Here is a 23,452-nt window from a genome sequence, read left to right on the forward strand (position 1 = left end):
AGGACACTACTGTAAGCAACACCCAGACGAGTCACACAAGCTTTGCCACACAAAGGCCTCTGAATGGGATAGTATGAGAATTTAAGGCGCAAATGGCATGTTGATTTGTATGATGGAGCCACTCCTGGTTCACTCTCAGATCTGAGTGGCGTTCAGTCACTATCAGCCCAATTCGGGAAGGCAACTCTCCTGTTTTGAAATGATGATGTAGGAAAATTGCACTACAATTTATAAAAGCACATCTGCCATAACAAGAGCATTCGGAAAAATGTGTGTTGTGTGTGTGGCAAACAAAGTGGCAAAACCCCAGACACAAAAAGGTTCAGTCTCGACATCATCTCATGCAATGACACTCACTATTGGTGAAACGTGTCATTTATGCACCACCAGTGACGCCAAATAGAACTGCAAAAATAATGGTTTCAAGCCAGGTTTTTTTTTGGCTTTGTTCACTCTGTACACAAATTGGTTTGTGTATGTGTATATTCGGACAGATTGAACAACACATAATTTTTATGACATTGCATTTGTCTTTTGTATGATGTTCCATGTGTTGCGTTCACACTGAGACGTATTCAAACAAATCCAAAAATGACTTGTTAGATCAGGTTTATTCTTAATTTTATTTATCATTTACATGTTTGGGTGTTCCTAATGCATTTTTTTTTCTAATTTATTTTATTTATAACTTTCCAGATCCAAAATAAATAATCCCAATTCTTATTAAATAATCAATAATTAATAAATAATCCCAATTCCCAATTCTCTAAAAATAAAAAATGCAATTCCATTTGCTGCCTCTAGAGGCGCTGATATCACACACATCACCACTGACAAAAATAAAAAGACAGCTAAAACATTTTCGACCTATATCACACATTTTTAATCATCAAGTACTCAACTGATCTTAATAATCGTTACACATGACTGGCTTAGTTGATTTCCATTTCATTTATTTATAAAGAAAAGCAGACATGGGACACGTTGGTGATTCTGGCAGATGCTCTCAACATTTAACAATTCATCTGCAGTCTTTGTAGATGACAGTGAGACGTTGGGTGAGAATACATTGGTCATAATGGTCTTATGGCTTTCGTGCTTTGGTTTTCTTTACCGATTACACAATGTGGATCGAGATGTTAATTTCAACATGAACACAACCCACAAGATGTCACACGTAATAAGAGACCACAGTTCTGGTCAAACTGTGTTGCAGGCACAACTGAGGACTTGATTATAGTCCTCTTTGTCTGTAGAGCCATGCCTTTGTGGGACATATCAGGATGGCAAACCTCCATGTTTAGTTACACAGGATTTCAAATATAAAGCTTAAAAGCACATTTATTCATGGGCTATACATATATCAGTCATTTCTACCCAATTGAATGCATACTTGACTGAGGTTTGCCATCCTGGGCATGCACAATATCAACAATATTACAATTTTCTCCAACCTCAATAAACTGGACAAAAATATAACTTATGTATAGTTAATGCTTTTCATAGAATCAGTGTTCCATTTTATCCAAAGACTGCAAGCCAATCACACTCAACGGTCTGCATGAATTGTCACTTTTGTGAAATAAAATCCCCATCAGTCACCCATTTTTTATTGTACAGGTAAAAACATTCATATAAATAATGTAGTCACTCACACATTTATAATTTACAAAATTAAAGCAGCACATGAATGTGAAAAAGTTCTCTAGAACCAATTTAGAGCGACACTGGAAAAAAACAAAAAGCGTTAGATACCCTTCAGTTAAAAAAATAACCCAAGCCTTGCTAGGGAGCATAGAAAACGCTGAAGGGCCTTACAGTCGATCCGTAAAGACCAGCGCTCCCTAAATTCTGCATTCTGTTAAATCTTTTCTACTAAAAGCTAAATATTTATAAAAATAAAACTTTTTTTTTTATATACCTGACCTTCCAATTCATGAAAAGCATTGCCAGATGCTAGCCATTTGTGCGTGTAGACTTTCAAACTCTGAGGGTCGAGAGGTGAAGTCATGTAAATATACATCCAACACGCATTCACAGTCAACATCCACTGTCCCCGTGAGCTGTCTATCTGTCTATCAGCAGATTGTGACATTCTCTGGTACAGACCTTCATCAGGTTTGACGCCATATTGAAAACAAGGATGTGAAGGATAGATTTTATAAAGGCATGCAATATATAAAGGTCCTAGATTAGGTAATTTTCACCAAATCACAACTTTAAAAACTGTTTTATAGAGTTTTCATCTACTGAATGTTTTTTGGAAAGATGTTTCATCAGCATGTAGTTAAACAACAGTACAACCCACTGAAAGCGCTGTACTTCTGTCCCTCACAGCCTCATTTTCATTCCTGTGAAAACTTAAATATGGCACGACCCTGACTAAGTCTGTGATGTCTGTGCAGTTAAGTCTCGATCTTATAGAACCATACACAAGCTGTACATTTATAGCCCATCTCCTTCATACCTTTGGACTTGCAATCCATCATCCGTGACCTCACAAAGTGACAGTGTAGGGGAAGGTTGTCTAACTAGAGGCAGATATTCTGTCTGAACAGAACTAACCAGCACTTGCATTTCCCAACAGGTTTAAATCTAGCCTGGCCTCTTTCTGAACTTTAACCTACCTTTCTGTTACAGCTTAACCAAAGTTGACCGACAACCAAACAGGACATGTTATACACGTACACACACAAACACAGAGGCACTCCAGCTCATATAGACTTCAGAGAAGCTTAAATTCTCTCTCAAGACATAGACAACCAAGCATTTAACAACAACTTTTCATTTGCACAAACTACACGAGTGAATATAACAGCTTCTTCAAAAAGAAACCACTTTTTGTGGGTAATGCATGGCTCTCCTTCCCCTTTGGAAAACTAGAAATGACTCATTCACAACACAGGTTGAAGATTCCCAAAATCCTTTTGGACAAAAGTGAGGTCATCAATTTTGGACAGTTTGTACCGCTTGCATCACCACCCACACCAACGAGTTCACACTATCCTCCTCCCTGCGTTGACTGGAGATCTACTCGAGAGATGGAAGAATGGAAAGGGGAGATGTGAGATGTGAGATGGGGAGCAGTGCAAGAGGGCAGGGGTGGAAGACACAGGTGTAAGAGAAGAGCGAGCTCAGTCTGTGTATTCTGCCACGATGGACAGAAGCACTGTGATGTCGTCAGGCTTCCCCCCTAAAATGAAAACAGACCAATAACATGTTCAGTACCACTGATAATGGATATTCAAACTGGTTTTGGGATAAGAAAGGTAATGGAAATCAAGAACCTCTTTTTGAAGACTCACCTCTTACATTCAACCCATTGTCACAGGCAAACTGGGCGAAAGGGGACATGTAGTTGGGGTCATAGGCCAACTCGTGGGCCTGTTCAGCGATGCTGCGGGCAGTCTTCTGGATACTATCATAGTTGGTGTTCTGGAGATAAATAAAATGAAAAATGTGGAGAGTACCCACCGATATTATACCGATATATCGGCCAGGGAGATTATTTACATGGCAATTGTGAGTGTGTCAGCATGAGCAGCTAACCTGAAGATACATAAAATGAAAAAGGTCGAGATCATACTAATAACCAAGTATAGTGTTAGACTGATATATCGGCCAATTTCATTCTAAGATTATCGGTATCAGTCGATAACACAGTCCTGCTTCTTGAAAAAAATATCTGCTGTTTGCAAAAAAACCTAATATCACCAAAATTTATCATTTTAAGTTATCAAAAGCTTCAGTTTTAATGACGAAAAGTACTCCAAATGCATCATTTAACTTCACAATCATTTATACATGTGAAATTTGGCTGAGAATTGAAAAGACGGTTGTAACCTGGCCTAGAGGAAGACATGAATTATGTCTTTGTAATAATACAAGATTTCTTCATCTTACAAATGGATGTCAAAAGCAAAAATGCTATGAAAAGCATCCTACTTTGTGACATACCTAAGCAAAACAGGCACTATTTTTGGAATCAGCATCCCGAAATTATTAAGAAACAAGTACTGGATTTCATTTAGCAAATATGTTGCAGGAGGGTGTAATTCTTGACACTCGTCCCCTTGACTCCACTTTCGTCTTATTTGCTATTAACACTATCATATATACATATGTAATCTATCATAAGGTATCATTATGCTATCATAACACTATCATATACAAATTGGTAATATACTGCCGACGCTAATCTCGATAATATTGGTTTAAGCCAAAAACCAAATCAGCTGACTGTCACCCAAGTACTTCACATTTATTGCATGTATTGTCTGTACCTTAAGTTTCTTGAGTTCTTGCAGGATCATGTAGTCAGGCATGTTGTCGAAGAGGCCGTCAGTAGCGGTTAAAATAATGTCCCCTAACTGGACATCAAAGGAGGCGCTATCTGCCACCTCAGGACTGAAAGAGACAGATGGAAAGACATACAGTTAAACCAAATATAAGACCTACATGGCACATGCCAACACTCTACAATACCAGTGTATTTTAATTACTATGCCACCCACATACCCACGAGTGATGCCAAGTCTTTAACATTGTTATGAAAAATAAACATAACCTTCTGAGTTACACTGAAAAATAACAAAAAATAATCCAATATGTTAAGCATAAAGGACCTGCAGTTCTCAGATTAATGTCTACGAGCAACAATCCAGTCATTTTGTAGAAATGCTAATTGGAAAACAATGATCTAGTCCACTAAATTAGACTAAGACACTTGATCAGGGTTGAAACTCAAGCAGTAGCACAAAGAGGGTAACAGAGATCAGTTTGAGATCAGTTTGACCTAAACGGAGTGTAATGGACACTTGGGGTTAAGAGAACTCGTCCAGACCCAACATGACCTCGGGACCAAATCCAACAGTCAGGTTGTTTTCTTAGAAACCAGACTGGCCTCTTCAAACTCCAAATCCTTTGAGTTTTAGTTTAATCTGTCTTAGTGCATTGGGTAAGTATTGGCGCTCCAATTATAGGTCACATTTAAGAAGGCAAAAAGGGGAAATATCCATTTTTTACTAAAGGTGCACAGATGAACTACAGTCATCTCAAAAGGCACACAAGGCAAAACATTTTCCCTACACAGATTTTGCACTGGATTCAAGTACTACTGGACGATATACTGGTTCAAATGGTAAACCAGTTTGAATTACTCACACGGTATGAATTTTTTCAAAAGGGTTAGTGAACTTACTAACTTAAGGTTAGAGAACTGTTCAAACAACACAGTACAAAGTCACTTTCTAGAAGCTTCACTATCTCTGTTCCTCTGTGATGGAATGAACTTCTACAAGATGTGCTTAGACTATCGCAAGTTCAAGACACCTCTTCCTCTAGCAGTTAACTCTAACCCCAACAACAGAGGAACTCTAGAAACTTGGTACTAAGAATATTGTTGCCTCTCTATGATAAACTCAGATGAATTTTCTTTGGATAAAAAGCATCTGCTAAATGACTAAAATGATCAGTCATTTCTATCTCAGAAGACTTGCAACACCTGAACTCTGTCTTGATTCCAAAACTCAGCATTTTCCTTTTTTGAGTTCCAGGTTAACAGTTTTCATTGTAGAAAACAGTTCACATGGAACTCAAAGGAGGCTCCAAAATGAATATATAGATTCATGTAAAACTACATGTAAAAGGATATTTTAGTGCAAGTGAGGCACATTCAGAACCCAACACTCAAGTCAGATCCCCTGCTGCACATGAGAAAGTTAGATGAGAGTTTTGTGTGGAGGTCTGCCATAACAGACTCCGGACGACATAAACTAAAGGTCCCAAATAAATTTAGCAGGACATGTGGAGCTTAAAATAATCACGCCCTCTACTGGGACTTGAAAAAAAATGTAAACAAGTGCTCAGCACAATGCTGACTGGCTGAAAGGAATGGGTTTGCTTCACCACCCTCTCTCTTTGATTGGAGGTTCTGGGTATTTGCACTTGCATGTTTGGATGTGTGCCTCTGGCAATACTGCGACAGTGAGGAACTAGAATCACATGGCATTGACATTATTTGGGTGCTTTAGGCAGAACTCTTTGGCTGTTCTCACTTCTACATGGTTCAGGAGAATCTCAACTAATACTAAAAAGGAAAAAGAATGCATATATTATTACTAGAATTCAGAAATGTTTCAAATGGTTTTTAAAAAATATATATGTTTATGAAGGCTATTAACTATTTTAATTTTTTTTTTCATTTTTTTTTTTATTAACAAAGTTTTTGGAGGTTGTGTGTCATTTTACAATCTCCACTTAACTTGATTTATTGACCTTGACAAAGTCAAAGGGGTCTGCAAATATATATGACATAATTTCCTGTTTTTTCTTTTCCTTTCAGCATGTTTCTGCACATTGGTTGCATCACATGACTTTGATTTAGCAAATGTTTTACAGTTGTTTATAATATTTTACCAAAACTTATTAAGTTCTAAAAAAAATAATTATGCCAAATGACCCAATAAAGATATAATCTTACTACAATACCCCCCCCCCCACCAACCAAAAATAATAAAATACAAAATATTTTTTATATTAAATGATATATATTTTTTTATATATAAATTAAAACATAATTGCTACAGCAGAGGTATATTCAAGTCACTGTATGTATTAATTGCATATTTAATGTATCTTTAATAAATGAATAGATCCAGTAGAGAAAGACAGGACAGGGAATGATGGAAGTAAGAGGGGTGAATGTAATAAATCAAACTCACATGGCCTGTGTAAGCACCAGATCAATGTGTTGGCTCCTACAGTAGATGCTTCTTACACTATTAATTGATGTAAAAGCCAAACGGCCCCACAAGCAGATGTCTGTGACACTGATCTGTGACACACAACCATCTGTGATACTGAGTGAGTGTATCCGCTATCAGCGAGTGTCACTGACCCACCTGTCACTCAACAGCAGGCCCTCTGCCCCCGGCGGGGCTATGGACAGCTGGAAGGGTGTGTTGAAGTAGTGTTGCTGCTCGTCTGACCGATGGACCACCTCTCCACCCCGAACCACCAAGAAGCCGGAGTCTCCCAGATTACAAGTGTGTATCCTGTGACTCCGACGATCCAGAACGACTATACAAGCTGTGCTACTCCCTAGAAGAGACAGAGAGACAAAAACAAATAATGAAGTTACAAATAACATATACTGAGTTTTTATAATTGACACTATAATACATTAATTTTTTTTATATTCAAATGTAACAGTTAACACTTTGCTAATTTTTATTTACTTACTTTTGTCCCCATAGCATAGTCATGTAATCTACATACTGTGCATGACAGCAAGCGCGTGCCATAATGCACTGTGGATCCTATTATATAAAAAGCTGTCTATACTACAAGCAACATCTATGCAGGGTGAAATTGTTGCATGTAAATAATGTTAGGGTGACAATCACATGTCCACTGTAAAAAAAAAAATAAAAATAAAAAATAAAAATAAAAAAAACACCACCATGTGTTAAACATCTGCAAGCAAAGCATAACTGACAGTGACACAAAGTAATGCAAAAGTAATGAGTACTTTTCGTGTAACACATCAGTAATGCTTTACAATAAGGTTCAGTTTGTTAACATTAATGCAAACAAACTTTTTTACTGCAATTTTGTCAATCGAGGTTTGTGTTGATAAGCATACCATTATTTATACTTAATGTTTGTTCATGATATATTAAATAATTTAGTAAATTTGTAAATGTTAAAATATCTTAGAATGCCACTATCGTTCAAATGTCTGTAAGATATTTTTAAGGAAATTAATACTTTTATTCATCACAGACGTTTTAAATTTATCATGTGACAGTAAAGATATTTATAATGTAACATAAGATTTCTATTTTAAAAAAAATTATGTTCTTTTGAATATTCTTCCCAAACAATCCTGAAAAAAAACATATCACGGTTTCAACATTGTTGTTTTCAACATTGAGAATCAGAAATGTTTCTTAAGCAGCAAATCAGCATATTAGAATGATTTCAGAAGGAACAAATTACACTTAACAATATACTAAAAAAGAAATAAAATACAACAAAACATCAAATAAATAAAAAAAATATAACAATATATTCAAATAAAAAAACAGTTATTTTAAATTGTAATATTATTTCACAATATTACTGCGCTTGCTGCATGAATGCAGCCTTGATGAACAAAAGATACATCTTTCAAAAACATTAAAAAATATTACTGACCCAAACTTTTGAACAGTAGTGTAGGTAGAAACTAAAAAATCAGAAATGCGGTATTGTTCATTGTTAGTTCATGACACCTAACATGTTAATAAATGTTAACAAATTTAAACCATTTTGTTAACCTATTTTTTTTTTTTTTTTTTTTTTTTTAAGTAGCATTTCCCACTGATCCCGTTTTAGGCTGAACACTAAAAATACAGGCATCTTTAATTAGGCTGTATGCTGCTGGCCTCCCAGTCTGTCACAATCTTTCCTTCCCTCGATCTTGTCTTGTCTTGTAGTCCAAGCGACCTTGTCTTAGAACAGTCACCCACAGACCTTTATCGCTCCACGTGCCTTCCCAAAATAAAAGCAGGTCACTTTTTAAAGAGGCAAACAACTCAGAGTGACTTTTCTAACAGCCTGCGATGTCAGGTTTCAGCAAAAAGAAGATCGGTTGCATGTTTGGTAATCCAATGCCTTGTTAGAGAATCTAACTTTACTCTCAGTCTTTGCTCTTAGTGTTACATCAGAAACTTCAGGGCTCCAGACTGTGACCAAATGGTTGCATTTTGCAGTGCATATATTTATTTAATTGAATTCACAATAGCACTATGCTTTATCGTGATTTTTAATGGTTTTAATATTTCGTGCAGCCTTGGAAGACTGTCTAATAATGTTTTTCATGGATTCTTGTCTGTGGAATACACCACTTTCTGTATTTGGCTGGTTAATAAAGACCAAAAATGCAACTGAGGATTTTTTTTTTATAATCGAGTACTTAAATTTAATCGAGGAATTGTGACAGCCCTAATTGGAAGTTTAGTTGTGGTCTATATAGAGCATTCAAAATCAATCACTAATTTGTAATTATTGTTAACTAAATTATTTTAAAAAAATGTGTTAAATGAAATAAAACATTATATAAATATTAGATGAATTAAAAAAAAAATTAAAGTTGAAGTACTACAAATACTAAAACTACAACAAAATAAAAGATAAATAGAACAAAAATACAATTACAAAAAATGTAAAAATAAAAGCTAATTCAAAATATTAATAAATTCTATAATAGAAAATAAATAAAACTAAAATAGCACTGAGATATCTGAAATTTGCGACTCATAACAGTCAATCTTTTATTTTATTGACATTAAATAGGAAAAAAATAACTTGGACAAGAATCAGTGCTGTACATCACGACACAAGGACTGCGAGTCATCCTGCAGCTGTTTGATTTATTTATCCTGTAAAAGCGGCAGTGAGTGTGTGGCTCACTGTATGGTTTGGTGTGTGTGTAGATATGATCTTACCCAGCAGCGGTACTTTGTTCTGCAGGAGCTCATAGTAGCCGGAGGTCAGGATGCCCACGGGGCTGCTGGGAGTGAAGCGGCCCTCCTTCACGAGACGTTCACACGTCCTCATCAGGGTGGCGGAGAACTGCGACGGATCCACGCCGTAATCCCTCCAGCCCCCGACGCCATCCGCAACACCTGAGAGGAAAGCACAAGGAGAAAGATACTGTAAACTCTGCATTTCCTCAACCCTAATAGCTTTAACACCAAACTTCTGACAACTGGACAAAAGGGAAAGAAGGATTGCAGTTTCCGATTTTTTTTTTTTTAATTTTCGATGGCCAAATCCAGTCATTTTAATAGGAATCCGCACAACCTTGAGTAAAGATTCCGCTCAAGTGAATGCGAGTTGTGCTTCATATATCGCTACGTTACTGAAGCCTTTTAGACCACAAAATAGTGAACTTGACAATTCGACATGACAAACAGAAGATGGGTGTGACCTCTTAGCTTAATTAAATGAATGCAAACTTTGCAATACACTACTAGATTTCATATTTTTACATTTAAGGTGTATTATTTGTTGAAATATGTTTTTTAAAAAAGACGCCACAAAATGTGATATCGTATTACAACTGTTGAAGTGTACAGAGCAATTCCATGTGACCCTGCAATATAACACAGCAATAATAAATACTATAACGCAGCGTTTTCATACATTACACTGCTACTAACATTATTACTATGATTTACTGAAAACAGCTGAGCTACTGTCACACTGCTGCAAATTGTCATTAGTAGCGTCTCTACTTTTAGTTAGTCACTCCCTATCACCAATACTGTGACATCTCACTCTGACTTCACACTGTAACCACACACGCTTGTCGAGGATCAAGAGATTGCATGGGCTCAAAGAGAGACCCAGGCTCAAAAGGAATGAGGGGTGGCTTATCAGTGTTAAACACTTTTTAGAGCAGCTCAAAATAAAGCTACCATTAACATTTCAATGGAGCTTTGCAAACAAGACCAACTGTTCATCACAACGCTGCGAAAAAAAAAAAAAAAAAAAAAAACCTTAGAGAGAATGCGACTATATAACCTGATGCATGCTATATCGTAACACTTTACAGGAAGAAATGTTTTTTATAATGCCACATAGATGTCCAACATCCAGACGTCACATAAGTGATTCCATGACTCAAATCTTTATTCCATAAACATTAACCTGAGATGACCGTATTTACCATAGCAGAAGAGCTAAAGGAAACTAACATCCATTTGTTTACACCAGCACACATTTGAAGTTAGATTCCGGTGCTGCCATAGAACAAGTCCACTTTATGTATGAAGTGCAACTTTTGTGTCACCCAGAGCATATGTGTGCATCTGTATTTAACGTACCGTGTTAAATGACAGACGGGTGTTTATTCGATTTCTACACTGGCTTTAAAAAGTGTCTCATGTCATGTGGTGCGACCGCCCATAAACAGTGACATTTATGAATGTGATATTTATTACGTTTTACAATTTCACAGACATTCAATTGAAACTTTTCTTGAAAATGGTATAAATGTTTTGCAAAATTATGAACATGAATGGAAAGATAATATTTCTAAGAATTTGACTTGTTTTAAATTACTTTTTTAAAATGTTTTTCATGTTCTTTATTATTGGGAACATGTCTTTGACCCATTGTATTTAATTAGCTGAATTAAAATTGGTATAATTGCCATTTTTATTTATATATATATATATATATATATATATATATATATATATATATATATATATATATATATATATATATATATATATATATATATATATATATATATATATATATATATATATATAAACATATAACATGTACTGCACGATTTGGAGGAAAAATCTAATTAAGATTTTCCTGATAAAAAATTGTGATTTTTAAAATGCAAATAAATAAATAAATGGTTTGCAGTGCATTTTTGTAGGGCCATAATTTGGCCATAAATGTATGACATATAATATGACATGGAAATAATGTGTTAGCATATTTATAGACTTTGGGCATACCATCAACGTGAGTGAAAATAACATTACTTCCAGTTGGCACAGCTACAAATGATAAAAGTGAAACCTCTAAGCAAGCCGCTCTTTAGTCGTATATGATCACTTTTTATTGCTGTTAAAAGGAACATCAAATGTCTGCAAAAACTGGGACAATAAAAAGCTACATATGTGATTGGTTCCAATGTTCAGCTGTAATGACTGTTGCATTTAGGTCCGTTTCTGGCCATGACCGAGCAAATCTCTGCGAACTCCTGGAAAAGTGTTTCACTGAACAACTCGCATCCAACAGATAAAGTGATTTCAAAGGTTCACACCCTCCTGAACCTTCAACAGGAACCACTGAGAAAACAGACCACTGAATTAATAAGGGCACCAAATAAACCCCCGAGCTTTTTATTCCTGTTTTATAAGACCAGTTCATTAAGCTAATTGGAGCGGAAAGTGAAAATCATCTACGGACCTTTAAAGACATGTGACGGTAAATAGAGGAATTCACTATTCACTCAGTTAAGTCAAGTTTATAACGGGAGACGATGTGAACAAACCAACCAGTTGTGAAGTGAATCACAACAAACTGTGATTTGAAGCAAAAAAGTATCGGACAAAAAGACAAAGTCTATACTTAAAAGCTTTAATGAGGGAAGGAACTGCAATCCCATGAAGCCTCTCCAGTGACATAAATATAAAACTACTGATTTAAATATGCCGATTTTACATACAGAAGTGGTATATTTTACATTGATTGCAAAATATGCATATTTATACAAATTTAAGCAAATTGCAAGTGCAGGGAGACTGACTCAATTTGTTGCGATTGTCTGATTGGTGTAGATTTCGCTGCAGAATCATGGGTAATGTAGTCTTTTAGCGGTTAAACCATTATTTGAAAAATGAATTAGTTAAAAATAAATGGGCCTATGTCTTTAACAAAACCATTTACCATTGTTTTAACAATCTCGCAACTCACAGCAGGTCTTGTATGTTAATGCTTTAAAAATAAAATCCCGGTTAAGAAACTTTAATGGGATTTTTTACTTCTGGAACCTGATTACTGCACTAGTCTATATCGACCGAGTATTGCACACGCACCACTTGGGAAAATGCAAAAGGCTCGTTTAATAGTGGTCAATAAATGCAGTATCTGGTATTTTGACGCACGTTACGCAGAGCCGCAGTAGCTTTCGTGCTGAACAGCTGCTCTGCTACTCACGCGCTGCTGAGTCTGGAACAAAAGCCGAACATTGCTTGTAGCACGTGAATGTAACAGGCAATCCTTTGTTTCCCTGTATCTTGTTAACTTGAGGAGCATTGCACGTTATTCTGAGCTCTTTTATTCTGAGCTCTTGCTGCGAAAACTATAGGGTACTATCATTTGAGGATTATGATCATAGGTTGTAAATATGTCAGAGAATGTTTCTGTAGTCAATCTGAAGCCTCCGGTGTGTGTCGCAGGACCGTGGAGGTGACTAAACATGGCCGCGTCCATGCGCAACCATTCTGACCTTTACAAGAGCCCCTGCAACAGTTACGACTCCTACATAATATAATCGAGTTACAGCATAAATAAATAAAATTAGTCTACGTTACATGCGTTATGCATGTAGCCCATTGCATTCTTTAAACAGGTCGAATTACTTAAATATTCGCGGCGTAAATTACATTTACAGAGTCAACACACACGATCGGAGAATCTATTAATGTTAAGAACACCTGACTTTAACAACATGTCATTTATTTCCATGATGGAAATGTTTCACGGGGAAGTCATTCTAGTTTCCGCCGCTGGTCGCGCTATGCGTCTTTCTGGGTCAAAGGTCAAACTGGATTACCCAAACTCGTTTCGCATTAAATGTATATTTTATATGCGTTTTGTGATGTATAATATTTATAAGCGGTTGCTCCATATTTAAGGAACGCGTGTTACATCTACAGGCGGGATCAGGTATATCCCAGAGAGTCACGAAGAGGGGGTTATTTCAGGTGAGGGCTGGACTAATGAACGAAATGCGCGTGCCGTGAAGGTCGTTTTCATAGTTAGAAATCCCCGACAAGCTGCTCACCGTGCATACTCGTGCCATAACAATATGTACAGGTGATATATAACAAACTGAATTTCGCAGGTGCTCACCGAGGACATCCGCGGACTTGTGCCGGGCGATGAAGCAGGCGTCGTCGCCGTAGCACATGCCCTTCTTCAGGATCCCCTTCCGAAAGTCCTTTCCGAAGCCGCAGCTGGCCGTGACCAGGCTGTAATCTCTGCCGTCCGTCTGCGAGAGTCCGCCCAGGACAGCCCTGGCCACGATCCTGCCATAGGAGAGTACCGATAACATCCCCGACGGTATGCGGTAAGCGCGCAGCTGCCGAGCCCGTCTCCGTCTCTCTAGGGTCCGCCTCTGTGCGCCGACATCCGGCTCCGCGCGCCGCAGACCAAACACACGAGCCGAAGCGAGCCGCTTTAAGAGTGATGCAAGCCTCCTTTCTTCAGTGAGTGCCGGGAGCGTGTGCTGTGTGGCTGTTTTATGTCTTGGCGGATTTAACAGACAAAGTTACTCCAGTACACTCCGTCCCATCCGACATCATCTCGCGTTCTCCAGTGTTACGGAGACAAGCACATACGGGTCCTGAGGTCACATGACCGGCTGCGGTGACGTAGAACCTAGTGGAAGTCATAGGGAAACCCAAGGACGTTTGACGTAGTGGAAGAACACGTGCTGGAGCGCTTTAAACTAAAATATTGATCGCTCTTCTGACTTATGTGGAGACGACAATGAAACCATCTTCGTTTATTTTTCCATTGCATTGCTATTCTGTATTGATGTGGAGTATTTAAGTCGAAACGTTGCTTTACACTTCATTTTAATAAGAAACACTCACATTGAAAACATGAAAAAGTTCTTTTTTGTTTTTTAAGTATCGTATTTGATGACATCAGGCTTTTATGACTTATAATGGAGCTCAAACTTAAGGAGAAAACAACTAGTTTTATTCAGAGGCCTAAAAATGAGCAAAAATATGCAATTTCTTGCATTCTTCTGATGTTTATATGGCGCAAAAGTGGGATGAAATTCTGATAGCTTGTAAATCAATGAGATCTTTATAACAGCACAGTAAATTATGAGCTGGAGCTATCCATCAATCGATATCAACCAATAACAGGTCTTAAAGTATATAATATTTAAATGCTTAGTTTTATAATCAAAGCTCTGTAGTTTTATTGTGGGGGAAACATATAATGCAATGCAATACAATGATGATTGAGAGACAAACAAATAAACATTCCTCAAGTTTCGTAATGGATCGTATTTGATACTCACATTTGAACATGATTTAAAAAAAATGATGTATGGATAATCAGCTATACCTTTGATCAAGTTCATAATTAAGAGGTCAAAATATAATACAGGCTTCATAAGGTTAAGCAACATTTCTGTCTCTGTTCTGTCCTCAGTATGGAGATGTCATTCAAACAGTGAATAAGGCTGAGATAACTTGTTCTGAAGAAAATGTTAATGCTGCATTTTTCACCCATTTTAATAGCAACAACAAGCTTTGTGTTTTGAGGCAATATTCATATCTGAAGCAGTGTGATATGTACAGTTAGTGGTTTGTTCTTATCATTTTTGTGATGTTTTCCTGTTGGGGTTGAGTCTCTTGCACCTGACTAGATGTTCTAATATGTTGCTAAACATAGATAACCCTGTTGTTTTACAGGTTTTCTGAAGGACCAGACTAGCAGATGTGTGAGGAGCTTTGATTTGGCGCGAGATTGTGAAACACTAGAAGCTCTGTGCTTGGAGACTTATATTAATTTGAACATCTATTCTGAGTTCCTCGTCACATCTCAGTCTTCAAACCAAAGTCTGAAAGAGGTTATTTAACAACCCTTGTTTTTTTTCTCTATATAGGGAAAGATCCAGGAAGCCAAAGTAAGCAATTTTTCAATAGAATATCATATGATGTACTATTTGCATTAAAGACATTGCCTCTGCATATTCATTTGACATGCTTTCTGTTTGTCACCGGAGGTCATTGGTGTGAAGGCGGCAGCCATTACTCTGACGTCTTTAGAGGGCACACAGACACCGGTGGACCCAGCTGACCTTGTGTCCTATTTTCCTGTGCTTCTGGAGTCTGGTGACGTCTGTAATGACGTTGTACAGCAGGTGTGCAACATAATCTATATGTTACTAATCAGAAATCTGAAAAGTATAAGGAATCATAAGCTGTTTAATAAAACCATAACTTTTCTGTCAGGTGAAGTACACTTTCAGATACAGTGAAGCTAGGGAAATCCTGAATGTGACTGCATCAGTTTTGAAATAAAAAATTAAGCCATTAAAAGCGTCATGGTGCCCATTCAGCAAGAGTTTCAGATTACATTCCTGCAGGTATTTAATTCTACCCTTTACATATTTCCTTGAAATAATTTTAATTATTTGAAATGTATTATTTTTTTTAAAGATTATGTAAAAAATTATTAATTTTATTTTACAAAAAGGAAATAATAGTTTTTTGTAAATCCATTGACAGGAGATCTCTAGCACACCAGTGTTGTTATTTAGTGGCAATCCTGGCTATGTGGTGGGACGGCCCCTAGTGGCTGGGACAAGAACAGCAGAATATCCTTTATTATAAATTAGATGTCTGCTTTGTTATGAAACATAACCAATTGCATCATACATTAGCACTGCACATCAGTTATTTATTCCCTGATATGTACAACACAGTTTTTCCTCATCTGTTTAGACATTTCTCTAAACTAAGTTCAGGATAACTAAAACAATTAACACAAACACCAAAGCAATTGCTGGTGTTTTCAATATCATGATAGGATTTATGTCCTTGACCTCTGTTTTACTGGGATAGTTCAGTCCGCTGACCCAAAAGGATCACTTATCACTTATCACTTATTCATTACTATCCTCCAAAACTCTGGGGATCAGGATCGCTTGCTTGGCTCATCTCGGAGCTCCCCTGTCCTGTTTGGGATTGGCATGGTATCAGGCTGCACTCTCAAGTAAGAGGCTGTTGTTATAATGATTTGTGTGTAATATTCATCACCATTACTATTTTATGTGCATTAATGTCCTGTAGGTTGTCCAATGGAATTAATTGTTCTCTGGTATCTGAAGTCATTTTGTGGGCGATATAAGGCCAGAGCTTCCCTGACCATGTAGCCTCATTTGGGATTTCGTTGCCTCAGAAACCCCTGGACTGGATGCCAATACAGAACCAAACCATAGCATCGGTAAACAGCCTACTTATTATCATTTTCTCTATGTGTGGAGTGGAGATCTGATGCTGAAGTGAAGTGAAAGAGAAATGTTTAAGTTAGAGGAAATGTTGACATGTAAACTTGGCTGGTGGTCACCATGATGTTGCAAAGCTGATTTGTAAAGCACAGTTTATTCTTACAACGAATGTCTTGCTTCAATCTTTTTATGGTTTACCAAGGGCACACAGGCTTGTACATACCACTGTCTTACCATCTTGAAGGAAAATGGACCAAGTACGGAACCTTGCTGAACCCCAAGGCTCAGGTTGTGAGCGTCATGGAAACAATCATTACTAACACCAGAAGTTGGGAAGTTAAAAATACCAGAACATTGTTTTTGACTTACAGCGATAACTTAATAGTTGTATTTAGTAAACACAAATCATTACATATTTCATGTGAAATTAGATCAGAAGTTAACACTGGAACCTTTCTTTGTTTAGGTCCTCCTTACCAGTGCAGATGGTCTTTTGTCTGTCACAAGCTAGCTCAGTGAGATTTGTTGATGTGTCTGCATTTGCCAGTCCAGGATTCAAAGTTCCTCCTACAATTGATGCTCTGACTTTTTCTTTCCATTTATATATTATATTTATATATTTCAGTATCTTTTTCGGCAGCAACATGAAAGGAGTACCACTGTTTCAGGAACCATGTTTCTTTGAAAGTTGTGTCTCACTTAAAGTTGTATATAGTGTATACTTATTGTCTTTTATATCTATCTATCTATCTATCTATCTATATATATAAATGCTCTGATTAACATTTTTAAAAATAAAGAATATTTTCTTACTAGTGGGCTAATGTGGAACAATAGTTGTATATGAAACAATATACTGAATTCAATTTCAGTACAAAGACATGCACAAATTGTGGAATGAACACTGTTTTTAATAATATTTACTCAAAACTCACTAAAACACTTAAGAACAGAAAGCGTGCACTATCCGTTGTAAAATCTGTTGTTAATTTTGGATCTGTTACATGAGCGAAATGCCACTACTGTTAATAAACAAATTAATCAGCCAGGCAGATATGTTCGTCTGTTTATATTTCATATCTCATTTACAAAATAGTATTTATTCCATAGCTTTCAGTTGCTCATAAACATTCACTTTTATAATGAGAAAACATTAAATGTACAGTTCTTAGATAAAACAACAATACTGATAATGATTTTGGAAAATAGTGATTTAGAATAAAAATCAATCATCTTATAATCTACTTAGGCAAGTTTAAAATTCCAGTATATTTAACTTGTTTACTTTATAGATTTCCCTATTTTATAGTTTGACCTACATGAGTCACTGGCTTTAAAAACCATCTCCCTTTATGTGTGCTGTTAAATATCTGCCAGGGGACAGAGATCGAGATCAGCTTGGCTTTGAATGACAATAAACACATCACACTGTAATCTGACCTTCTTTACATTCCATATGGAATGAATAGACATGATTAGTCTTAAACTCAGTCTCATGTTGTGATGTGTTTAATGAATAACCTTGGAGCATCAAAACTCAATGCCATGCTGTTTTAAGAGCACACGAAGCTTGGCGTTTTCTTGGTCCTGTTGAAAGATTAAATTAAAACCACTATCAGTTTAATAATTAATTTAATTAATCATGACTGATTTTTAAGAAGAGCTACTCACCATTTTTGTGTTTCGCTCTTGAAGTTCATTGATTTGATGAACAAGGTTTTCATTGATCTCTTTTATTTTCTGAACTTTGTGATGGGCACGATTTTTCACAGACATTATGATACCTATAAGAGAGCAAAGTAAGAAAGGAAAATAAAATGATTAGACTAGACATTAGAGAATAATGTAACAGCCAGGTTCCAGAAGTAAAACTTGCATGAATTTTCCATAGAGATATTTAGTGATAATGTACATAAACATGTAATTACTTAAGTCAAATAGACCAAGTACAGAACCTTGGTGAACCCCCACGGTTAGATTGTGAGTGTCATGGAAACAATAATTCCTAACACCAGCAGTTTGGTGAGTTAAACATCCTGGAAAATTTTTCTAATACTTAGTTGCTGGGTATTGCTGGGTCAAAATAATTCCCATACCATTTATGATCCTGGCCACTCTCCACAACCTGAGCAAGATCAGAAGCCCCATGGCATCAAATGCATCTTCCTTTGAGATATATACAATGTCCAGGATGAAGGATACCACCACCACAATCCCATCAAACACTTCAAACTTATGGTGGAGGAGTTCTAGACGATACGCATAGATTTTTCCAGACAGCTCCACCATGAAGAATGTGAGAAGGGCGAGGCTGAGATAATGGAATACCTGGAATAATTGCAGGAACATTTGGATAGAGGATAACTTCAGAATAATCGCTGACATATAATGTGTCATCTGTCAACAGAAATATGACATCCATGTTTTTTTGCCGACTAGGCATCTGAAGCCGACTCACCTGCGGAGCGATTCCGTGATGATCTGCTTGTATGATAGACAAGTCAATAAGCAACTCACACAGAACAAAAATGGCATCCAAGACAACCAAGCAAACAACAAGAATCTAATCAAGAAAATAACAGTCCATTATTACTTTAAATCATGTAAACAACATTATATATACATATAAAGAGTTTAAACATTTACCTGGAACCTCTCTGTACTGTAGAGGCGGCGTAGGGAGTCCCTGAAGCTGACCTGTCCCAGGTGCTGTCCTGTGGCGTTCTCCAAGTCTTCACTGGCATCGTGCAGTTCCGCGTCCTGCCACTGTGCGGCGGTGTTTCGCTCGTCACCCACCGCTGTGAAATGCTTCAGAAAACGGGACATTTTTCTCGGGGTTCACATGAGTTGAACACTAACAGAAAATTAAAGATTTTTAATTTGTATTTGAATCATACATAAAGTATTCGAATTTGTGAATGTGTTAAATTATGGCCAAATTTCAATAATGAAGACAGCTAGCTGTCACTTACTCAAGTGAATATTTCTCAGGGCGTTTTATTAAAAGTAATTTATGTATTTAGACACATGCCCTGCAACCTTGTTCCAAAAATATATAACGATCTTATTATTTAACGATAACACTATAACAAGAAACATACAGTTCACTGCAGGGCACAGACTATTGTTGTCACATGTAACCTGCAGCTATTAAAGATCCAGTTACACCTTCATGTTCAGCATTTAAACAGCAAAAGGCAGTATTAAACAGTATTTTATAAATCAGTTAATGAAAAATGTAAACGGTAATATTCAGAAATATGAAAATGATCAATCAAAAAATTCTAATTTATAATTTTTAAATTATAAATATAACAGAATTCATAAAAATGAAGAGGCAAAACACATGTTAGTTAATCAAATCTAAAATGTGTTGTATGAAAAGACAGTTCAATACAATAGTGACACTATCGCCACTTTAAATCTTGACCTTGTAGAAAAAGTTTCGCGTGCCACCATCTACAAAAAATCCTCAACGGAGATCTTACTTTAAGAAACAACGCAAAACAATGAATACAACATAAGCGCAGCATCACTACACAATACTCAGGTATAAAGCGTTTTTTGTTCTGTCTTTCGTGCGACAGTGTCATGCAACATAAAACACTGACTCTTCATCCGTGACTTGAGCTTAACTCGTGATTTCCTGCATTTGAACATTCAAATGTCAGCAATTTTACACACACTTTTCCGAATATCGAACTAAATGTAAGGCATTTGACTGACTTTAAGGAAAACTGCTAATGCATCTGGTAATTTTAATTCTAATTTCACATGAATTCGACCGTGACATTAACATTTTTCACATTATTCAGTGAATCTTTTTAATGCACGCTCAGTTTAAAAGGTACGAAAAGTTAAAATGACGCAAAATGTATATTTACCTGTTGTGTTGCTGAAACAGTGTTGCTAAAGGCGAACTCAGCATTTGTTCGCAGCTTTTGGGAGCAACAATCCGAATTCTGTGAAAAACTTTGCCCCTATGGCCCTCACTGCAGAAGATCTAGGGGGCGTGGTTGGAACCAGATCCAACTCCTCCCACCTTACATACACCTAAACCTACCCGTCTCCACCCTCTGATTCCTAAACCCACCCATCTCCCAGAGCTCCACGCCTAAACCTACCAATCTCCACCCCTTAGATGTGGATCCGACCACGCCCCCTGGATCTTGTGTTCTGCAGTGAGTGCTAAACTCCGCCTCTACAGTCAAGGACGTGATCCTCTGCACAGGATGCAGCCTGAAGGAAGTGACATGGAAGATTTTTTCCAAATCCTTGGACATAATACAGGAATGTGCACGGGACCAGATAAACTGAAGAAGTAGTCAAAAGATTCCCTTTTTTCCCTATTATTTAAACATGCAGGATGATTTCATGGAAACTAGATAGCTAAATGGAAAGGTTTCAAGTTAGTCAGAGAGAGAGAGACAGGCAGATAGACAGACAGACAGACATACATACAGACAGACAGACAGACAGACAGACAGATAGATAGATAGATAGATAGATAGATAGATAGATAGATAGATAGATAGATAGATAGATAGATAGATAGATAGATAGATAGATAGATAGATAGATAGACACAGACAGACAGATAGATAGATAGACAGAAAGACAGACAGATAGATAGATAGATAGACAGACAGACAGACATACATACATACAGACAGACAGACAGACAGACAGACAGACAGATAGATAGATAGATAGATAGATAGATAGATAGATAGATAGACACAGACAGACAGATAGATAGATAGACAGAAAGACAGACAGATAGATAGATAGATAGATAGATAGACAGACAGACAGACAGACAGACAGACAGACAGACAGATAGATAGATAGATAGAGAGATAGACACAGACAGACAGATAGATAGATAGACAGAAAGACAGACAGATAGATAGATAGATAGATAGATAGATAGATAGATAGACAGACAGACAGACAGACAGACAGACAGACAGACAGACAGATAGACAGACAGACAGACAGACAGACAGACAGACAGACAGACAGACATATAGATAGATAGATAGAGAGATAGACACAGACAGACAGATAGATAGATAGATAGATAGATAGATAGATAGATAGATAGATAGATAGATAGATAGAGAGATAGAGAGACAGATAGACAGACAGACAGACAGACAGACAGACAGACGGACAGACAGACAGATAGATAGATAGATAGACAGACAGACAGACAGACAGACAGACAGACAGACAGACAGACAGATAGATAGATAGATAGATAGATAGATAGATAGATAGATAGATAGATAGATAGATAGAGACACACAGACAAACAGACAGACAAAAAATAAAATAGATAGATAGATAGATAGATAGATAGACAGACAGACAGACAGACAGACAGACAGACAGATAGATAGATAGATAGATAGAGAGATAGACACAGACAGACAGATAGATAGATAGACAGAAAGACAGAACGACAGACAGATAGATAGATAGATAGATAGATAGATAGATAGATAGATAGATAGATAGATAGATAGATAGATAGATAGATAGATAGATAGATAGATAGATAGATAGATAGATAGATAGATAGATAGATAGATAGATAGATAGATAGATAGATAGACCCAAAGCACCAAATATAGAGAGAAAATGGCTTAAATCCAAAGTAACATTCGTGGGATGACGTAAAAATAGTCCCAGACATTCTTCATTTAATTTAGAGCACGTCTTTGTTTGTTCCAAACCTGTTTGCAGTTTTATTCCACTGAACACAAAGAAAATGTTTTGAAAAAAACTTTCATTCAGACTTAAATGGCCTGTGCTTTCCTGTTCAAGCATGCTTGTTACCAAGTTACAGCACTAACCAGATTAACCAACCAGTGTTCGCCTCTGAAATGCCACGGCTCCCATAGCTCACATTCTGTTACAAACACACTGGCTGGAGATCAAGTAACATAAATTAGCCAATTCTGTGGTTGACCTTTGAAACCCTTTACAGCCTGAGTTCCCTCTGTATCTCAAGGATGGGAACAGCATTGTGCACATGATTTGCACACCATAGTGAGCAAATATGCCTTTGTTGTTTGTTGGTGGTATATTACTCGGTGCATGCCAAAAATGTCAGTCAAGTAATGTTCAAACCAACCCAAATAATCCCTTTAACAGACCACGATTATAGTCTATTTTTTCTGTTTTATAGCGTAAAATATAGCTTAATATATCACTCATTTTATTTTACTTTATTTTATACCAGAAGTGATTGAAATGATCAGTTATTTGAAATAAAATGTCGTTATTTTTATTAAAAATATTTTTATTTAAATGCAACTCAAAACACCTTAAAAGTTTGTGGATGAAAGTATTTAGGGAAGTGTCACATTTGCTGGCCAGTAGGAGGCGCTGTTTAGCTATTGGTTTGAGAAAAATTGTGAACTGTTTCCATCAGTGTAGCATTTACAAAAACAAAGGTCATACAAATTTTGCTGCCAACTATTTGCTTTATAAATATAGGTCTATCTACAGACCTATATCTATTAGTCCAAGAAAGCACTACCATCTTGATCCAAACAGGGTAAAACCCAAAATAGACCTCAGCAGTATGGATGAATAGCTTCAGCTGTTCGTTAACTGGCATGAAAAGGGCGCATACAGAGCAGTCCAGACACCTGAACTCAGTGA

At 36.8% G+C, this 23,452-nt stretch overlaps 2 protein-coding genes and 1 pseudogene across 2 annotated transcripts; 1 reads left to right on the forward strand and 2 right to left on the reverse strand.

Annotated features, from left to right (window-relative positions):
- Window positions 1-859: 859 nt before the first annotated feature.
- Window positions 860-14,161, reverse strand: LOC109097529 (protein phosphatase PTC7 homolog). The gene is made up of 6 exons (XM_042764807.1): window positions 13,654-14,161; window positions 9,492-9,671; window positions 6,903-7,101; window positions 4,284-4,407; window positions 3,306-3,435; window positions 860-3,193 (listed from the first exon to the last, which is right to left on the reverse strand). Exons 1-6 carry the CDS (start codon window positions 13,853-13,855, stop codon window positions 3,135-3,137), a joined length of 894 nt encoding a protein of 297 aa, XP_042620741.1. The 5' UTR covers window positions 13,856-14,161; the 3' UTR covers window positions 860-3,134.
- On the forward strand, window positions 14,157-17,608 carry LOC109097808 (annotated as a pseudogene).
- A 223-nt stretch (window positions 17,609-17,831) lies between these two features.
- On the reverse strand, window positions 17,832-20,810 carry LOC109078349 (voltage-gated hydrogen channel 1). The gene is made up of 6 exons (XM_042764808.1): window positions 20,662-20,810; window positions 19,424-19,631; window positions 19,236-19,340; window positions 18,874-19,105; window positions 18,449-18,561; window positions 17,832-18,364 (listed from the first exon to the last, which is right to left on the reverse strand). Exons 2-6 carry the CDS (start codon window positions 19,601-19,603, stop codon window positions 18,308-18,310), a joined length of 687 nt encoding a protein of 228 aa, XP_042620742.1. The 5' UTR covers window positions 19,604-19,631; window positions 20,662-20,810; the 3' UTR covers window positions 17,832-18,307.
- Between the last annotated feature and the right edge of the window lie 2,642 nt (window positions 20,811-23,452).

Source organism: Cyprinus carpio, chromosome A10 (assembly GCF_018340385.1).
Source record: "Cyprinus carpio isolate SPL01 chromosome A10, ASM1834038v1, whole genome shotgun sequence".
Lineage (NCBI taxonomy): Eukaryota > Metazoa > Chordata > Actinopteri > Cypriniformes > Cyprinidae > Cyprinus > Cyprinus carpio.

What these genes read in the sequence shown, in the direction of transcription:
- LOC109097529 (XM_042764807.1), bottom strand. Translation starts at nt 13,855, where the DNA reads ATGTTATCGGTACTCTCCTATGGCAGGATCGTGGCCAGGGCTGTCCTG. An exon ending in GAACAAAGTACCGCTGCTGG is followed by an intron (nt 7,102 to 9,491) that starts GTAAGATCATAT and finishes TGTCTCTTCTAG; the next exon opens with GGAGTAGCACAGCTTGTATA. An exon ending in GGCCTGCTGTTGAGTGACAG is followed by an intron (nt 4,408 to 6,902) that starts GTGGGTCAGTGA and finishes TGTCTCTTTCAG; the next exon opens with TCCTGAGGTGGCAGATAGCG.
- LOC109078349 (XM_042764808.1), bottom strand. Translation starts at nt 19,603, where the DNA reads ATGTCCCGTTTTCTGAAGCATTTCACAGCGGTGGGTGACGAGCGAAAC. An exon ending in ATCACGGAATCGCTCCGCAG is followed by an intron (nt 19,106 to 19,235) that starts GTGAGTCGGCTT and finishes CAATTATTCCAG; the next exon opens with GTATTCCATTATCTCAGCCT. An exon ending in AGTGGCCAGGATCATAAATG is followed by an intron (nt 18,562 to 18,873) that starts GTATGGGAATTA and finishes GCTCTCTTATAG; the next exon opens with GTATCATAATGTCTGTGAAA.